Below are 19,794 nucleotides of genomic sequence, written 5' to 3'. Positions count from 1 at the left end.
CCACTGGTATGAACCTTCCCCGGGGAGACTGAGCTGGCTGCGGGGCCAGCGAGGCCCGAAGCACACGGCCATGGTGCTGGGCAGCCGGCCAAGGCCAGCCCGCAAGGAGGGAGGGCTGGGCAAGGGGCTGCCACGCCCCAGGGGAAGAAAACCCTCTGGGCCCAGCCCCTAACGCTGCCCCTCGAGAAAGGGAGAGGAGGAGGAAGCCGACAAATGAGCGTGGAGTCTCCCAGGGCAGAGATTAATGGCTCACTTCACTGCGTTGGTGGAGGGGGATCAGGGCCAGCATGAGGGGACGGCGCATGGCTGCTCCCGCGTCTGCGTCCGGGCCGGCTGTAAGGGTTTTGGGCCCGACGTTCCACGCGGGAGCGGTCCCTCATCCGCACAGGCCCATGGCGGCTGGAGCTGCTGCCACTCTCGGGTGCTGGAGAGGGGCAGGAGGACCCCGATGGCAGCTGGCTGGCGGTGCTGGGGCTGCTACTCGCTGGTACTGGGGAGCTGTGGGACGTCTCCAGCACTGCCTGGCCGGGGGTGCTGCTCTCAGCACCTGGTGCTGGTGCGCAGCTCCTCTCCCGTCGGCTCCTGGGCCGGCTGTAGGGCGTCTGGGCCCGACGTTGCACCCGGGAATGGCGTTGCCTGTGGTCGGGCCCAGGTGAGCTGGAGCTGCTGCTGCCCTCACGCGCTGGGGAGTCGTCAGCCAGCCCAGTGCCAGAGCCAGCGAGCTCTGAGCTGTCACTGGAGTCTGTAAGGGGAAGCAGGAAGGTCACGGGTACAGAGCCACTGTGGAGAGGCCAGAGCAGTGTTCCCAGCCCTCCTGGGGCAGAGAGGCTCTGCCAAGCCCAGCCTGGGCACCCGCTGCCAGGCCTTGCCTGGGCTCTGGCCCCAGTCCAGGGCCATGAAGGTGCTTTGCCTCTTACCGGTGCCCTGGCCAGCACAGCTCTCGCACTCCCAGCTGGTGCTGCTGGTCCCCAAGTTGGAGCAGCGCCGGTGGGTGCCCTCGGCAGCGCAGGAGCTGCACAGGAGCAGTTCCCAGGGCCTGGGGAAGCAAAAGGGTTCATGGCTGTGAGGACAAAGTGACCGCAGCACAGGATTGTGCGGCACAGCTCCTGTTCTCAGTCCTTCCGCTTCGAGCTCTTGGCGATACAGAGATCCCGTGCAGAGCCCAGGGTGCTGCTCTGGCAACTTACCCCCGTTCCTCTGCCTGCTCCCTGCCTCCAGGACAAAGGCACTCGCGGGCGTCGCAGCGGCTGTGCCTCTGGATTAATGCTTCATCTGGAGGCTCGTTGTCCTGTGATGGCAATCTGATGGAGAAAGGGAAATGGCTGAGTCCCTGCTGCCCCGGCATAAGGCCGATGCAGGGCAGCCCTGCTCCTCCCCCCTGCCCTGTTTACAGATCCTCCGTGAAGCTGAAGCCCAGGCTGATGGGACAGCGGAGGGCCAGGACTGCAGGGGCAGCCCCTGGCATGGCACAGGGCTTGCAGCCTCCTGTCCTGTGAGCCAGGCAGGACACCAACCTGAAGGGCATTCGGATGCCCATGGTGAGCATGTTCAAGATAAAGTCACGCCTGTCCCTGCAGAGGGGGCAGCTGAAGGAACTAATGCCAGCGTACCGAGCCTGGCCCTGCAGCACAAACAAAAGGAGCAGGAGTGAGGCCCTGGTTCTGCCCAGGTCCTGCCGTGCCCTGGGGGTGAGGGAACGGCTCCTACCTGGATGCAGCGCCGGTGGAACCAGGCGTGTTTGCAGGTGGGGCACACCATGGTGTGGTAGGACTTTCTGTCCTCCACAGACTCCAGGCAGATGAGGCAGTTGGTGGTGTTCTCTGGAGCTGCCTCCACCTCCTGCTCTGGGCGGTGCTCCCTGCAGAAGGACCTGGGGGAAGAGGGAAGGGATGGGTTAGGTGAGAAGCGCTGGGTCCTTCCCCAGTGGGGGCGAGGAGGGGAGAGGCCTAGGTACCTGTATGGAGAAAAGTACTGGGTGATGCATTCACCCTCCGCGGCACAGGGGAGATGGAAGCTGCGGTCGCAGCCCTCCTGGCAGCAGGTGATGGCGGCCCCGCTCTCACCGCAGACGAAGCATTGCTGGAAAGAGCAGAGCAGCCCCCGTCAGCAGCAGCCTCAGGGCCTCCCCAGCCAGCCCCACGCCTCCGGGCAGGGCGCAGGATGTGGCCGCTGCTGGGCCACAGCCCACAGATCTGCCCGGTGCACAAGGCTCCTGGGCTGGGGTCTCTGTGGAGCTGCTGGGAGCAAGGCTTTTGTCCCGGAGCTGTTTGGAGGGGCTGGGATTTCTTTCCTGGGCTCTGCGCTAAGCTCCCCCAAACCTCTCCTGACACAAATCTCCCTGACCTTGTCAGGTCCTCACCTTCTGCGCTGCCCGCACGACTGTGCGGCGAACGTACTCAAGGTCAAATCCCAGCACCCCTGATTCCTCGTCTTGCCAGTAAGAAAGCTCACTGGCAAAAAACTGCAGAAGAGAAGAGAAGAGAGGAGGAGCTGATGAGGAGAGCGTGGCTGGGAGTGCCTGTCAGCGAGCTGGAGGAGCCCCGGGGCACTCACCAGGCAGAACAGATGGGCACAGAGCTCTTCCTGATCGATTTTGTGCCCCCAGAGAACCAGGTCCACCGCTGCCCGGCCGCACAGCACGCACGCTGGAGGGGAGAGAGCAAATGCTGGTGGGAATGAGCACCTCTATGGGGCCGGGGGAAGCGTCCCTGAGGGATTGTCCCCCAGGGTCCTGCTCCGTCCCTGAGGGGCTGAGGGGAAGGGCTGGGGGCCATGGTGAGGAAGGGGCTTCGCAGGCACTGCCTCCCCCTGCCACCGCGCTCGGCCCCACGCTGACCGACCCGACAGCCCCTCTGCTGTGCTGTGGGAGGGAAACTTTGCTCTCACCCTGCTCCATCGAGTCGGGGGCCTCCTCCTCTCTCCTCTCAGACATGGACATGTCCACACTGAGCGTTGGGAGCGTCCGTGTCCGAGCAGCACCGGGGTGTCTCTCCCAGATGCTCCTCGGCTGACTCTGAGGGAGAAGCAAGGCGCGGGCCAGCTCTCAGCACAGCCCCAGTGCCCCGAGGTGTGGGACCCCCCCTTCTCCCTCGGCAGCCCCCCGCAAGCCCCATCCCTCCCCTGCGCTCTCCTCACCTCCCAGGTCGCACTGACGCACGGCTGGAGCCCAGCGATCCTTTCCATAGGCTTGTCCCCGTGGGTCACAGCGGCCACAGTGACATCGGGACCCCCATATATGGGCAGGGACACCCCTGGCAGGTTACCGTGGCCACGGTGACATCGCCACCCCCACATAGAGGCAGGGACACCCCTGGCAGGTTACCATGGCCATGGTGACATCGCCACCCCCACATACAGGCAGGGACGCCCTCAGCCTCCTGCCACCCCATCTGAGGTTGGTGCCACCCACGTCCTGGTGGAAGTCCCGGTGGAGTCGCGGTGGAAAGGGCCCTTTTCTGTGGCAATAAACTGCCTTTTGGAGTCAGCGTGAGCCGAGCCTTGGGGGGTAGGAAAGCCCCTGAACGAGCACTCGCGCCAGACCCAGCTGGGGACTGTCACCCGTGTCACCCCAAGGGTCCTGGGGTCCCCAGCACGGTGGCAGCAATGGTGCCCGAGTCCCCACACTGTCCCCACATCCCCACACTGTCCCCATGTCCCTGTGCCCCCCACTGTCCCCACATCCCCACACTGTCCCCATGGACCCCATGCCCCCCCATGTCCCACCATGGTCCCCATGTCCCCACGCTGTCCCCACACCCCACATGGTCCCATGTCCCATGCCCCAAACTGTCCCCATGTCCCCCCACATTCCCTTGTCCCACACTGTCCCATGTCACCCCATGGTCCCCACACCCCTGATGGTGCCTGTGCCCCCCCGTGTCCCCATGCCCCACACTGTCCCCGTGCCACACGCTGTCCCCCTGCCCCACAGGTGACAACCTTCAGCCCCAGCCCAGTGCCCACAGGCCACCTCCCCTGGCACCACCACTGTCCCCAGTGTCCAGCCTGTGGTCAAACTGGTGTCAGCAGCACCCACGGTCCCCAGTGCCACTGTCACCGGCAGCGTCTAGAAGTACATCGTGGTATCCCTGTCCCCCACCAGTGACACTGTTCTGCTGATTAAGGATACCGATTAAACTCGGACACCAGAGCGGAAAGAGTAGGCGTATTTTACTGGGGATAACCAAATAATGTAACAGCGTAATACAGAAAACATGCAGTAAGAAGAAGCAGAACAGTGCACTTAAAGCAACAAACAGGAAAATACAGAGTGATGCATCAAATCATTACTGCACGAGAGAGAGAGAATAGTGATTAAGAGAAATACATCACCACTTGCATATATCATCATCATCATCCAGCCCCGCAGGCGCTGGGCAGCCCCGGGTGCAGCAAGGATTTGTTGAGCCTGTCCCGGCGAGCGGGAAATCCTACGCGGGGCGTCCACCCGTAGCTGAGGCACCCAGAGTCGCTGTGAGCGGGTCCAGCCTTAGGGACCAAAAATCAGCCACCCAGAATAGCTGGCACCTTTGTTTTGAGCAGAAACATCTGGTTTCATCCTCCTGTTGGATTCCACCCAAAGCCTGGCCACGGCTCAGGGGAGAACCAAGGGAGTTTCTAACAAGGCACTTGGGTTCTCAGCCTGAACAAGGCTGAACAAGGGAAGTTGGGTACATTCTCTCCTCACTACTGATTATATTTTGTCTTTCACTAGTGAGTTTACATATCTTACATATCTTTACATATCTGACCTGCTCCATGACCTTCCCTGGCACCGAGGTCAGACTGACAGCTCTATAGTTTCCTGGATCCTCCTCTCTGCCTCTCTTGTAGATGGGTGTCACATTTGCCACCCTCCAGTCCAATGGGACCTCCCCAGTCAGCCATGACTTCAGGTAAATCATGGACAGCGGCTTGGCGAGCACATCTGCCAACTCCCTCAGCACCCTTGGGTGTAACTCATCCGGTCCCACAGACTTGTGTGCATCCAAGTGGTGTAGCAGGTCTCTGACCACCTCCTCTTCAACTGTGCTGACCTCAGTCTGCTTCCCCTCCCATCTCCCAGCTCATGAGGCTGGGTGTCCAGGGAACAGCCAGTCCCACTGCTAAAGACTGAGGCAAAGCAGGCGTTGAGCACCTCAGCCTTTTCCTCATCCTTAGTTACCATGTTTCCCTCTGCATCCAGTAAAGGAGGGAGATTTCCCCTAATCCTCCTTTTGTTGTTAATGAATTTATAGAAACATTTTTTATTATCTTTAACAGCTGTAGCCAGGTTGAGCTCTAGCTGTGCTCTGGCTCTCCTAATGCTCTCCCTGCATAACTTCACTACATCTTTATAGTCTTCATGAGAGACCTGGCCCCTCTTCCACAGGTCATAGATTCTCCTTTTGTTCTTGAGATCCAGCCAAAGGTCCCTGTTTAGCCAGGCCGGTCTCCTTCCCCACCTGCTTGTTTTCTGGCACACGGGAACAGCCCGCTCCTGTGCCTTTAAGACTTCTCTCTTGAAGTACATCCAGCCTTCCTGGACTCCCATTTCCTTCAGGGCAGCCTCCCAAGGGATTTTGTCAATCAGTCCTTTGAACGGGTCAAAGTCTGCCCTCTGGAAGTCTAAGGTGGCAGTTTTACTAACCCCTCTCTTTGTTTCTCCAAGGATCGAAAACTCAATCATCTCAGGATCGCTGCACCCCAGACGGCCTCCGACCTTTACCTCCCCCACAAGCTCTTCCCTGTTCACAAGCAGCAGGTCCAGGAGGGCACCTTCCCTGGTCGGCTCACTCACCAGCTGTGTGAGGAAGTTATCCTGGATTGTTCCCTCTGCTGTGCTGTGATCCCAGCAGATACCCGGGAGGTTAAAGTCCCCCACAAGAACAACAGCAAGTGACCGTGAGATTTCTCCCAGCTTTTTATAGAAAGCATCATCCACCTCACTGCTTTGGTTGGGAGGTCTATAGCAGACTGCCACAGCAAGATCTGCTTTATTGGCCCTTAACCTAATCCAAACACTCTCAACCCCGTTATCACTGTACTTGATTTCTGAGCTGTCACAGCATTCTCTTACATACAGGGCCACTCCACCGCCTCTCCTTCCCTGTCTGTCCCTCCTGAAGAGCTTGCAGCCATCGATGGCAGCACTGCAGTCGTGTGAGGCATCCCACCACGTGTCTGTTATAGCTGCTATGTCATAGTTCTCGTGCTGCATCATGGCCTCAAGCTCCCCCTGGTTGTTGCTCATACTGGTGCATTGGTATAGATGCACTTGAGATGAGCTCATGAATCCAACAGCTTTTTGTGAGCGTGGGCCCCATTCCCTACCAGACCCTTCTCAGGTGCTTTCGGCAGAGACCTCCTCCCCTCCAGCTGCCAATGGGGCTGCTGGCCCCGCCCCCTCCCCTCCAGCTGCCAATGGGCTCCTTTCCCGCCCCTCCCCTCAGCCCGATCCCAGCGGCGGAGGCGGTGGCAGCAGCTGCGGAGGTTCCCGCGGGGGCCGGGGCCGGGGCCGGCGCTGGCGGGGGAGGGGGGGGCTCGGCCGGCAGCGGCGGCGGGGCCGGGGGAGCGGCGGGGCCGGGAGGACCCCGGCGGGGCGGGCGTGGCGTGCCCCGGGGCGGGCGGGGGGAGCGGAGCGGGCGGAGCGGAGCAGCTCTCTCGGTGCCGGCGGCGGTGGCGAACCGGCCGCCTTTGCCGGGCAGAAGCTGCGTCCCGGCTCCGCGCCGAGAACCGCCCCCCCCTGCCGCCCCCACAGCCCCGGCCCCGGGAGGGGCGAGCGGCGAAACTGCCCCCCGCGCCCGGCGCCCTCCGAGGGAGCGAAGCGCCGCTCCGTCCTGCCCCCCCCCAGCCCCCGCCGCCTCCGGCCCCCCCGTGGGGACCCCCGGGAGGACGGAGCCTCGCCCGGCCCCTGCGAGGGAGCAGCCGCTCTGGGTGAGTACAGCGGGACCCTGGAACGGCGGGAGGTTTGGGGGGAAAAGGGAAAAAAAAACAGAAAAGCGGCTTCACCCCCCCCTCGGGCTGTCCGGCGGCTCTTGGTGCTGAATTCCCGGGGGAAGCTGAAATGGGGGGGGGGGGGGGGGGGGGAGCAGCGGTTTGGGGCTGGAAAGGCAACGTCCGTCAGCACTGTCCTGGTGGAGGAGCGACCCAGCCTCATCTGGCCGTTTTAATTCCATTTTGCCTCTCTCCCTGTAAATCCCTGAGCCCGGGAGGTATCTCCAGCAGGTACCTTTAATTACAAACTGCTCCAAATGGATTCTGGAATGAGACTGGGATTGCTGGGAAAGGCCTGAAGGAAACTGCTCTGCTGCCAGATGGCCTTGGCTGGGCACTGGGAGCAGCTTCCCATCCCTACTGCGGCACGGGGTGAGATATTGGTGTGGGGGAAGGAGCCATTTTATGGTTGAATCCCATCGCTGATGGCAGACAGAGCCCAAGGGAAAAACTGCCTGGGCTGCTTCTCCTGCCAGAGCTTAGGGCAGAGTTTCCTCCCGTGAGCGCCTCAGCCCAGGCAGCTCTGACCCATCCTCCTCCTGATGGGATTCACTCTGAATTTTCAATCTGGGGGTGATAATGCCATTTTCCAACAGAAATGGGATTCCAGCTAAACAAGCATTTAACCCGTCGCAGTCTCTACCAATCCCTCGTTATTAATCAGTGGCTTTTTTCCCCGTTCCCCTCGGTTTCCCGGCCAGCTCGCCTTTCGGCGTGGCGGGGCCGTTCTGCCTGTCCTGTGCCTTCCTCGCAGTCGGAGCTGGGGCAGTCCCTGTCCTTCCCCAACCTCCTGCTCATGGCTCCGCTCCTACAAACGAGACTGTCCCAAGGCCCCTCCTCCCCGAGGCTGTGCACATCCCCCAGGCTGACTGTCGGCATTTCTGTAGCTGATGGGTGCCAGAGGTTCTTCCCAACAGGGTTTGTGTCTCCCTTGGGTGCAGCAGGTTCATCACAGCCTGCAGGGAGTCCTGGCGGGATGTTGATCGTTATCAGCACCGCTGCCGTTCACCTCGGGGCTGTAACTACTTCTGTGTCAAATGCCATTTGTGAGGCATTTTAGGATCTTTCAAGAATTACTTTGGGGGGTCCAGAGTCTAGGAAAAGGCAATAAGCTGAGCGATGGTGCGTGGGTGAAATAACCGGTGAGAAATACTCATTCCTTGCTGTTCTGAAGTTGTTATTGCTGTTGTTTTCTGGTGTGGCTGTGCTCGGGAGTGAGGCGCTATATAAATACCGGTAAATGTACAGAACTTTCACGGGGTGTAATGTGTGGTTGTTGGGCTTTTTTCACCCCGAGTCATTCGAGTGGTAAAATTAATGAGCTCTGTAATTAGAAGAGAGGACTGTCAGTTAGGATCCCTCCCGGTTTAGGCTCTGGTGTAGCTGGGAGCGAGCTTGCTGTGCGTACACAGCTTGCTGTGAAGGCTCCGCTTTTGGCCCCCCAGGCTCTGACCCAGAGTTTGAGAACTTGGAAGCAGCCGTTGACATCGACCAAAGTCAGAGTTTCCCAGGACCTTTGAAAATTTCCTCTCTGTAGGGCTCTCTTTTTATGGATTTGCATATCCAGCATTACTGACTGCTCGGGAAAATGTAGCCCCAATCTCTTTTCCATCTTCTCGTTACCTGTTAAATCAGGAGAATCGTAGCTCTCACAGAGATTTGAAAAGAGCGTTGATGACATTTAATGACAATACTACAGAGGAGGAAAGAATTTGTTTCAAAAGCTTTAGAAAAACAGCAGTGACAATATGCTGAAATACAAACCATCTCACGTGTTAAAAAGGAAAATGAATAGTTTAGGGTTCTTTTTTCTGTAAAGCGATCCACGGCTTACATTGGGGATCCCATTTAGAGCTTCTTCCCTTCCTCGGCTGATACCAGGATTTGGCTCCTGTAACAATCCTGTCATGACTGGTGTGACTCCTTCCATTTTATATCTGACTAAGCTCTGTTGGTTGTCACGTTCTGCCATTTCACCCCAAATCAATACTACTTATAACTCTTTTTTTTCCCTCATCAATAACCCTACAGAGAATGACTCTGTTTATTACATTCTGACTTTCTCAAAAGTGGATCTAGCAGAAAATTTGCAGTAGAAGTGAACTCAAATGAACAAACCTTTCAGCTGTCAATATATCTCCTTCCTCCCTGATGTATTTAACCCTGCTGATAGGAAATCTCTCATACTTCAGCTTGTGACCTTCGTCTAATCATCTTTGGTCATCTTGCTTTTCGCTATAACTCCACAGTTTAGGAACAAAAAAGAAAAGAAAGAAAATAAGGAAGTAGGAGCAGGGTGGGAAGGCTCGTAAGAGGAGAAATGTGGATGGAGCTGATGACAAGTTATTTTGCAGTTTTAAGGCACTGTACAGAGTTCCCTGTCAAACCTGTAGTATGGAGATAATAGCTGTAAGAAGATATTTTTACATACATTTCAAATTCCTGGAATCATATTAAAACTGTGTGTGCGTGTGTAGGGATTCTAAAAGGAGAGGGAGAAAAACAGTTCACCAAGCTTCTGGTTTTGAGATTTGTTCTGTGGCCTGAGAATTGTGCCCTTGTACCCGGAGGTGTCCTGGGCGCATGTCTGCCTTCCTGTCCCAGGTCAGCGGGGTGAGCCCTGTCCTTCTGCAGTGTCTCTGCAGGGCCCCGTGGGGAGGCTCAGGGCTGCCACACGCAGCTCCGTGGGCTTGGACGGGGCCGTGGGCTGTCGCCTCGTCTGGCCTCCTGGCCTCAGGCAGGGTCAGGACATCTGCCAGCTGTGTCAGATTCTGTGGTAGTTTTATGTTGTCTGTGTCCAGTTATTTGTAGACTTTAACATCCAAAACAACCCAAAGTGTGTCAACCATGATTTAGCAAATTCTTTTTTTTCCAGGAGGCACAGAAGGGCACTGGAGCTTCACTGAAGTGTGTAAGCGTGCTTTTATTTTGGTAGGGCTGAACACAACCGGGAAGGCGGTGTTTTTGTGCAGACCGGGGCTTCCTGAAGGAAAACAAAATGGATCTTACGGCTTCTTTCTTCTCTCCGATCCTGGCCCTTTTGGTTTTGGCAGATCCAAGCGTATACAGCCTTCGAGCATTTGTGTTTTTGTGTCTCAGTGGCTGCCGCCTTCTCTTCCACCTGGCGGGGACCTGCTCTGTTGCTCTGAGGAGTCTGTTGGACTTGTCATTAAGCCTACAGATATATTAATTGTGTATGACTGTGGGGTGGTTTGACCTTGGCTAAATGCCAGGTACCCACCAAGTCACTCTATCACTTCCCCCCCGCCCCTTCCCCTGTTTTCTCAACAAGGCAAAGAGGGGAAAGAATATAAGATAGGAAAAAATCCCAACCAAGCCTTGTGGGTAAAACAAAAGCAGTTCTAATATAAGCAAAGCGAAGCAAAGGTCCGTGCGTGGAAGCAAAAAAAAAGAAAACAGATTTATTCTCTATTTCCCATGAACAGGCGATGTCGGGCCTTCTCAGGAAGCAGGGCTCCAATACGCGTAGTGGTTGCCTCGGAGGACCAACGGTGACCCCCACCCCTTCCTCCTTTCTCCCAGCTTTATACTGAGCAGACGTCATATGGTCTGGAATATCCCTTTGGTCAGTTGGGGTCAGCTGTCCTGGTTGTGTCCCCTCCCAAGATCTTGCCCACCCCGTCCCACTGTGGGGGGGGAAAATGTCGGAAAGAGCCTTGGTGCTGTGTAAGCACCACTCAGCAGTAGCCACAGCACCAGTGTGCTATCAACACCCTGCCAGCTCCCAACATAACACAGCACCATGAGGGCTGCTACAGGGGAAAACCAATTCTGGCTCAGCCAGACCCAGTACAGTCTCCACCCCTTATTCCATACCATTGACATCATGCCCAGGTCCCACATAACACTCATTTATCCATTCCGTAAGCTTTCTTCACTCCTCCAGATGTTCAGTGACTTGGCTCCCATCTGTCAAGATGGAAGTTCAGGACAGGAGCAGTATGTTTGACTGTTGGACTCCAGCACCGGCTAGGTTTGGGACATCATCGCATGGGTCTGGTTCACTCTTCGTCGTTCCTACTTCCTCCATCGCTTCCTGCAACAGATTGTCTTGGCTGTAAGGGAAAACAATTCAGACATCAGCAATTTTATCAGTTAGGAAGTAGGAATTCTGCTGGGGTGTCTGAAGAGCTGTTGGGAGGCCTGTGCTGAGAGGGGTCTGGATGGCAGGACTGCTGCATCTGATCTGCCTCCACGAGGAGCTGAGGCTTTACTCACCTGCAGGGGTTTGTCTCTGCAACAAGCGTCTCGAGTGTGCGTGTGAGAGAGAACGATGGGGTGTTCTTGTGTCGGTGATACTGGAGGCAGAGAGAGAGGAAGTGCTACTTGGATAGATTTTTTTGGAGCTCTACATCTCTAAGCAGGTTTTGTTCCCCTTCAGTAACTTCTTCCAGTGTTTGTGCCATTGACTGAGGCCATCAGAAGCTCCGTAATGGAAGAACCTAGGAAGAAATCTTCCGTAGCCTTGTCCGTTTTGCTTTGGTATTCTCTTTTTGTTGGTCTGCTTGATAACCTTGCTTTGATACATCCATAACTGCTTAAACCAGGAGATTGTGAGTAGACTTTGAGGAACTATTAAGCAATGAGTGTGACTAACCATTTTAGAGTGTGCAGGCAGTCATGGTTCCAGTGGAAGAAGTTCACGTGACTCACCAGAAATCACCGTTATGCTTCAGGTGTGAAATTGCAGGTGCTTCCTGGTGGCACCTGGTGTGCGCTGCACACACTAGAAGGCACTGCTGGCTCTGTCTGCTGTGTCTTGTTCCAGGAATGCAACGGCATCGTGTCTGCTGCAGCAGCTGCCTTCCTCCTCCCCGCTCTGCAGACTCGCAGGCTGCCACTTACAGGGACAGGGGGTAGAAGCATCAGTGGAGGAGAGAACCCCTGCCCTGAGGTAACCTGTTCTCAGGGGTTGTTTCAGTGCATTCCGTGGGGCAGGAGTGCTAGAAGGACAGGGTGAGGAGAAGGGCAGCCCCGTGGAGCCAAGGACGTTATCCATGGAACTGAGCCCAGAAAGAAGGGAGGGGTGGGGCGAGGGGTTTTTAAGGTGTGGTATCGTAACGCTTTTCACTGTCCCACTGTGTCTGTTAAGTGGTGTTGTTGTTAGTGTTTGAATTCAAGTGCTATTCTTGTTTTCTTCCCCTAAGAAGTCTGTCTTTTGCCCGTGACTGTAATGGGTGAGCCAGCCCTCCCTGTCATGATCTCGATTCCTGAGCTTTTTGCTTCCTTTCTCCTTCCCAGCGCTGGGGGGGAAGGGGTGAGTGAGCGGCTGCGTGGTGCGCAGTTGCCCTCTGGGCTCAAACCGGGGCAAAATTTAAGGATGGTATCCACCTAAACAGGTCAGAAAGTGAAAATCCATCAGGAGCTATGGCGATTTGATGTAATGTTTTTGAATGTTTGGAAACGGCACGGGACATGGTGTTCGATTTGTCGAGCTTTGTAACATCGGTGCAACAGGGGGTTTGAATCAGTGCACGGACACCTCCTTGTTGCAGGGTGAGCGTATCGAGTCCCAGAGGGTGTTGTCCTGCTCTCAAAGGTAAAGAAGGATTTTCCTGCTTCCATGGGAGCAGACAGATTTTTGAGAGCTCTTTGTAGTTCGTTTAGAACGAGTCTGGGAATTAATGTTGTGATTAAACATCTCCACCCAGAATCATGGGGGGTTCCTCATACAGTGGGTGAAGAGGTGGAGGGTCAGATCTACACCTGGGTCAGGGGCTGCATTAACCCCCCGCCTCCCGCTGCAGGAATGAGCCGAGGCAGAGGCGCTGTGGAACAAACATGAAACCTTTAATAAATTATGGAAGAAAGAGAGATATGGGAAAGGGCTGGGGCGGGAGCGGGCAGGTGCAGGTCGTATGTTGCGGGGATTCGTGCTCCACACCTTCTCCATCACGCTGTCAATAGCGACTGCGGGGGTGTGGGGCCCTTTGTCCCCCGGCGTCCCTCATGTTCTTCCTCTTCTTGGGTGGGGGGGAGGTCTCCTGCGCCTTGGGGCTGCCGGCCAGCACAGGGCGCTTGGCCCGCTTGCCATGTGCCTGGCCCAATCCAGGCACCCCCCGGCAGTTGACACGGAAGGGCAGCGGCAGGCGGGTGAGAACCACCCGGGGCTGCCTCCGCAGCACCTCCTCCGTCAGCCGGGCTGCGAGGGGAGGGTGACGCTGGAGGGCAGCCAGGGGACCGGGCAGAGGGGTCTCCCGAGCACCCTTCAGGGGATTCTCCAGGGGCAGGCGGGTGAGAACCACCCGGGGCTGCCTCCGCAGCACCTCCGCCGTCAGCCCGGCCGTGCAGGGTGGGTGACGCTGGGGGGCAGCCAGGGGACTGGGCAGAGGGTTCTCCAGAGGATGCTCCAGGGGACTCTCCACAGCAGGCTCCAGGGCACTCCCCATGGCAAGGACCGCTGCCACCTCTCCCTGCCGCCCCTCGGGGTCTGGCAAGGGGGATGTCGCCACCCCCGAGAAGGGGTTGCTGTGCCCCAGCCCCGCCACTGATGGTTGCTGCTTGGGGCAGCCACCCTCTGCCACGTACTCGAGGAGCTTCTGGAAGAGGGCGGTCGAGCAGGGGCTGTTGGGGACTTCAGGGATAGCGTCCTTGCCATCCACGGCGTCGAGCCAGGCAAGCGTGTCGGTAATGTCCATGGTGAAAGACAGCTCGTCCTCAAACAGCACGTTGTCCCCTGCCAGCTCAGGAAAGGCCTCGGCAAAGGCGTCTGACCCCAGCTCGGGCAGGTCCGGGGGCATGGCCGGGGCCTTGGGGATGGTCACCCCTGCTGAAAAAGCAATCAAAGTCAGCCCAGGCCTGGGGCCATGCAAGCTTTCCTGCACACGGGACACCTGCCCGCAGGCTCTGCCACCCCCAAATCTCACCTGTGCGCTTTGTCGTGGTTTTTCCTGGTGCTGTAGGCAGGTGAGGGCTGGCACTGCGGATGCTGTCCTCGGTGACCCCCATCGGCTGGAGGGGCACCAGCATCCCCACCATCACCTGCTGTCCCCAGCCGTGGGCAGGGGGACAGGGAGCAGCCAAGGAGCAGAACTGCACCCCAGGGGGGAGCTGCACCATGGGGTTGAGCCACATGCCGGGGTGGAGCTGCACCAGCTGCTCCGGGGCCCCCATGGGCCCTGGCCCCCCCTGCCAGACGCTGGCCTGGGGCAGCTGGTAGGTGATGGGGGGCAGCTGGGCAGGCTCAGAGGCCGCTGGCAGACCCGGGACAGAGTGCAGCATGTCTGCAGTGACTGGTGGCGGCGCGGCTGCAGCACTGACGCTCTGACACCCTGTCGTCGGGTGGTTTGTATCTGCCCCATTATGACATCATAACCCCCGTAACCTGGGGCCGGCTGTGAGCCGCTCCGCAGGCAATGGGCTCCTGGACACTCCGGCCCCTCGCTCCATGGTTGCCTTCAGCCTTTGCTTACCCACAGCCCAGATGTCACTGGGCCCTGTACCTACACCCTGTTGATGGCTGCTCTGAGCAAAAAGAGCCTTGTGACTCCCCTGCAACTTTTCAGTGTTATCTGGCCTGGTGTAAAGCTCCCCAGATGTAGGCACCAACTGCCCTGGTACCAGCTCACGCAGGAGGAAGCTGAGGCACAGGCTGGCTAATGCCAGTGATGAAGCCACAACTACTCTGTCCCTGCCGTATGTGCTGCCAGTTTGGAGGGGTGGAAGGTGTCGCCCGGGGCCAAGGAGAGGAGAGCGGGGGGACAGGGAGCCCCGTGCTGACTCCTCACTGGCTTCACTCCCGGCCAGCTGCTTTTCCTCTGTGCCGGGACGGAGAGCACAGCGGGGGCTGGAGGGCGTTGGTCCCCCAGGAGCTGCGCGGGATCCCGGGGTGTTGCTGAATGATGACCAGCGCCTGCTGCGGGTTGGCAGTGGGAGCCGCTGCGCTGATTCCCCGCGGCGAGCCTGTGCTGGGGTCGGTGTGACACACGCGGGTCGTGTTTGGGAAGAGCTGGCGCTGGGGACACAGGAGAGCTGCCTTTGGGAGAGCCTTTTTCTGTTTCTGGGCTGCAACACTGGCGTTTTATTGTCTCTGCAGATGTCCTCGATAACAGTTGTGTTATCACTGAGGATGGAGAAGGCAGCAGGTGCTGTTTTGTGAGGCACCGCTGCTTGGCGCTGTGTTGTTCGTCCCTGTCACCCGTCATCAGGAGGTTGTACCGGCTCCTGTGAACCAGTACAAATTACACGTTTGTTTTGTTGTTTGGGCTACTGGCCTCATTCTCTCTCCGACCTGCTGTCATCATGGAAAAGAAAAAATATGTTACTACAGTGTATTAAAACCCAGAAAAAAACCCTTCTCATCTTTTGATAATACTTTTTTCCTTGTTGTCTTGGGGGGCTTGTGTTTTGCGTAATGGCACTGATTTATTTAGATATATATTTATATATTAATGTATTTATACATTCACGTATTCACATGTTATTGTTCCAGATTATGTCCTTTAACAAACATCGGCAATTTTCTCACTGGGAATTCTCCAGATAAATTTTCCCAGTGAACCCTCCAGCCATTCGTATACAGACCCGTGTTCAAGCTTTAATAAGTTTCTATTTATTCTGCTTAAAACCAAACATCTCCAGACAGAAGAGACTGACGGGCACACGAAAGACCACTTTGATCTCCTTCCCCAGCCAGCACAGCTCTATGAACTGGAGCGTGCTGAACTCATGTTGTGGGAAGCCTGGGAAAGGTACTTTCCAAAATGCTGCTGTCTGTGAGAACACTCCTTGTGAATGACTTGGTGAGAGGAGGATGGTGATAAATATCATCAGTCTCTGTCGCTGGTGCTGGGAGCAATCGATAGCTGCGCTCGGTGGAAGCTGGTTGCCGATGTGCCTACAAGCCGTGGTAGGTGGGGCACTCACAAGGCAAACCAAGCAGAACACGTCTGCCTGTTAAGCTGATAGGAAATGCGTATCCTGTCAGTCTTGTGAAGTCACACAGATCTGTCTGCTCTTTGGAAAGCGAGTCACTGATCAGAGACAGGGGCCAGGACCTGCAGGGGTCCAGATCCAGTACTGGAGCAAGTGGAAACCACAAACCATTCAGAAATTTTAAGAGCATGTTGTGATCATCACTATGCACACACTGACTTATACTGACTTTTTTTTTTGGTACTTGGAAATAAAATACAATCTTTTAAAAGGAAAAAAAAAAGTCTCTTACTGAAAGCTGTTAACTTTTCCATCTTGAAAATATTCTCCTCCTTTTTTTCTTCTTAGTCACAATTTCTCCTTCCTCGGGCTTGTCTTAGCCACTCTCTCCCTCCCACTTTCTTTCTCTCTTGGTGACTGACAGGTTTCAGGAATGAGCTTCCGAGGAGTCTGAAAGAAAAAAATCTCTTCCAGATTGGCTATTTTTCGATTAACTCCTAGAAATATATCTTGCAGGCAGTTCAGAAGACTGGCCATAAAATACACACTCCTTCCCCTCTGGGTTCCCCTTTCAGCTGCAGTTCCAGGCAGTGATAATCAGCAGCTGTCAGTGAACCTCAGTCAGCATCACGTTCGTGAGGGTCCATGCTCGGGACTGATTTCTGCAGCACAAGTTCACCCCTGCCAAAAGCAGATGTTCTTAACAAACACACCCCTTTCTTCCGTTCTGCCATCACTTGGGGTTTTTGTGGGGTTTTTTTGTTTTTGTTGGTTTTTTTTTCCTTAAGAGCATGTCAGTTTCCTTCTTGGTTCAAACCCTCTCTTAAAGTGACCTGAGTAACCCACCCTCTGCTTTCACAGCCAGTGGTGGGATTCCAGCGTCTTTTCTCTCGGCATCATCCCCACAGCAGCTCTGTTTGTCTCCCGCAGCATGTTCCTTCTGAAGAGCCCAATTCAAGTCTGCAGCAACAGCCTTAAAATATACCTCTTTATCTCCTCTTACCCATTCCCCACCCCTTCCAGTGAAAATCACACGGAGCGAAGAGACCCCCTTTTGTATTCCAGCATCAGCTTTCTCCCCCTCTTTGTGACACAGGCAGGAGAGAAGGTAGCAAACTCAAAATACTAAATCAGCTGAGTCAAAAATTAACCTATTAGACGCGAAGGCCCATCTCTGCCGCTGCCTCCTGCACCACAATCAGCAGCAACAAGCATCATGTGTCCAGGCATCTGGATCCAAAAAGCGATGTACGTGTAATTCCCGCCCCAGGGCACAGGAAAGCAGGCCCCTGCCTCAACAGAGACGGGTGAGAAAAGGAAGGGACACACATGCAGCTGTGCCCCAAGTGCTTCCTGGAGAGATGTCACAGACAGAAACATCCCCACTACCCCCAGGTCCAGCCCAGCCGAGAATCAAAGGAGACGTCAAGCACCTGCCCAACATAGAATAGGCCTGACACAACGGAGACTTATCAAAGCAAATTTATTGCCCATCCTAACCGTCTGACAGTTTAAATGAATAATTACAGATAATAAACTACAGTGCAAATTAAAGCGTGCCTTACAGAGATTGTAAACTGCTCAACAGACTTGGACTGGCAACGAGAGGAGGAAAGGAAAATTGAACTCTTAATACAAAACCTTTTAATTAATATCTTCCTCAGAGAGCAGAGCACAAAAGATTCGATATTCATGCTCATCCATCCCTGGGCGGTTACACAAGACATTTCAGACATGTAACAAGCTCGGGTGGGGGGGGAACAGGGAACAGGGAAAACAGTGCATGACACACATTTCAATAGTTCTGAGTTAGTTCCTCTGCTTCATCTAATACTTGTGGTGACAACCACACAATTCTGTTATGTCAGCTGAAGAAGCCGCTTAATAACACAGACATAACTCAGTTTCAGTTTTTATTGCTGTAAAGAGAAGCAGACTTGACGGTTGTCAATAGGCAATATCTAAATGAAACAAATGAAACAGTATACAGCAACAGTTCCTATTCATTCCACATTTTTGATTTACAGAGTTTATGGTGGGTCTGTGGCAAAGCCAGGAATGGAACAAAGTTCTTCTTCAAAGAAAACAGAACTTCTTCAAAGTGCCAGTTTTCCACCTTGGTTACGGAAGAACCATCAGAAAGACTTCACAAAGTCTGTAGATGAGCCACCAGGTAACATTCCAGTGGACTAATTTGTTTGGGGAAAACTACAGAAGGCAAAGGAACTGGTCAGTGCTTGCAGGTGAAAAAGAAAAAAAAAAAAAAAAGAAAGGAATGGTGACTGTGTGTCCCTTACCTGCTGTGGAGGCCGGATCATCTTTTCGAGGATGGTGACTCTGGGTGTGGCACGTGTAAAGGGCTGCTGAGCACTGCCTGGCAGACACTGTACGAATAGCTCCCTCCTGCATTTGCTCTGGATTGTGATGGGCACGATCCTTTCTCCAAGAATTTGCTGGCACTTTGTACTTAATGCTCCCTGCTGACAAAACAGCCGGATCAGTCACAGGTTGTGCAGACGTGACGCAGAGCTCAGACCCAGAGCACGCGACGTTTGCAGAATTTATTCTCTAGAGGTGTCTTTTGCTTTTCAGGGCCCTGGGCCTCTGTTTGCATTTCATCCTGAAGGAGGACTAGACCTCCACTACAAACGGGAGAGAAGCGTTTTGAACCCCATCTTGTATAATTGATGCCAAATGATGTTACTGTTGGGAGACTCCGGCTGCTTTGGAACTCGCTTGCCAGCGGAGGGAGCGCAGCAGTGCCGTGGGGTTCTGTCTGCTGGGGATCAGAACTCGGCACGGTTACAAGTAGCACACGGCTCACAGTGCTGTATAGACCTGTGGGGGTGACGCTTCCAAGCAGTCTGCCTGTTGCCTTGCAAATTAAAACAAAGGGTTTTAGCACAGAAATCTTTTCATGAACAAAATTGCAAGCACTGAGTTACGGAATTGTTCTAGAAGTGTGCGTCTTACTCGGTGTAAAGAGCCGTCAAACAGGGTTGGTTCAATACGCTGGGTCGCTGGTTTTGCATAACCTATTTAACCTGGTTAAAATGTTTTCACAGGAGGAGAGGAGTGAAGTCAAAGGTCCAAAGGCGGTGGAATACGTGACCAGTATATCTCCCATCATTAACACCGGTCTGACACCAGCGCCACCTCCGCCCCAGCAAAAAGGTGGAAACCCAGTGAGAGGTGGGGTAACCAGAGGGAGACAACTGCGTCCCATCACTGTACCCACTGACACAGAGCAACCTCCAAGGAAGGTCAGTTAGCTCTGTCTACTTCTCTGTTTATGTACAGGTATATAATCTTCCTTGTTGGTGTATTTGCCTAATGCTGAAAGGTGTGTATACCTGGTTTGCATAAAGATTCACTGAACTTTTGAAAGAAATAAAATTCACAACTATTAAAATATGTAACTGCCACCCGTCTCTCTCTATACTAAAAGATTTGGTGTTTTTCATCAGCTGGGGGGAAAAAGGGTGCTTGACCAGAAAAACCATGGGAACTCTTACTTAAAGCCTTCTGGTTTAGTCAATCTGATCCTGTCTCTGACCACATCTGGTACCAGAACTTCAGAGGGGTATGTGAAATGCCTTGAGCGTGTGAAAACTTCCTCTGTTACACTGTATCTCCAGCCAGTTCTGACTCCTGTAAAGGAAATTGTAGGAACCCTGGATTGGGAGGCACGATGTGGGTCATGGTCCCTGCAATTTTGGGCGATTCGATGCAGTGGATTTTCAGTTTGAAATCTTTTCCTCCCCTTCTGCATGTTACAAAGCCCCTTCCAATTTAAGCAGCTCAAGGCCTGCCTTAAAAGACTGGAAGCCTCAAGTGTACGCCACACGTACATGCTCTGTGTGTGCAACTTCTGTTAGAGCTGGAAGCTGAATGCATTTTTTGTGTATTTCCTGCTGCAGAATT

The 19,794-nt window shown here is 54.8% G+C and overlaps 1 protein-coding gene and 1 long non-coding RNA gene across 2 annotated transcripts; one reads left to right on the top strand and one right to left on the bottom strand.

The window, feature by feature from the left end:
- Positions 1 to 254: 254 nt before the first annotated feature.
- Positions 255 to 3,331, bottom strand: LOC141949119 (E3 ubiquitin-protein ligase PHF7-like). The gene is given in 10 exon segments (XM_074882351.1): positions 255 to 424; positions 548 to 742; positions 918 to 1,036; positions 1,188 to 1,301; positions 1,515 to 1,652; positions 1,654 to 1,701; positions 1,703 to 1,870; positions 1,955 to 2,079; positions 2,360 to 2,461; positions 3,323 to 3,331. Coding segments are annotated over 10 exon segments (1,188 nt in total).
- A 3,314-nt stretch (positions 3,332 to 6,645) lies between these two features.
- On the top strand, positions 6,646 to 19,050 carry LOC141949433 (uncharacterized). Its single transcript, XR_012630768.1, has 3 exons — positions 6,646 to 6,915; positions 17,898 to 18,043; positions 18,936 to 19,050. It is a non-coding gene; the product is annotated as an uncharacterized LOC141949433 (long non-coding RNA).
- The last annotated feature ends 744 nt before the right edge of the window (positions 19,051 to 19,794 follow it).

This window comes from Strix uralensis, chromosome 13, assembly GCF_047716275.1.
Source record: "Strix uralensis isolate ZFMK-TIS-50842 chromosome 13, bStrUra1, whole genome shotgun sequence".
NCBI classification, from domain to species: Eukaryota; Metazoa; Chordata; class Aves; order Strigiformes; family Strigidae; genus Strix; species Strix uralensis.
This window is presented reverse-complemented; position numbering and strand designations above follow the sequence as displayed.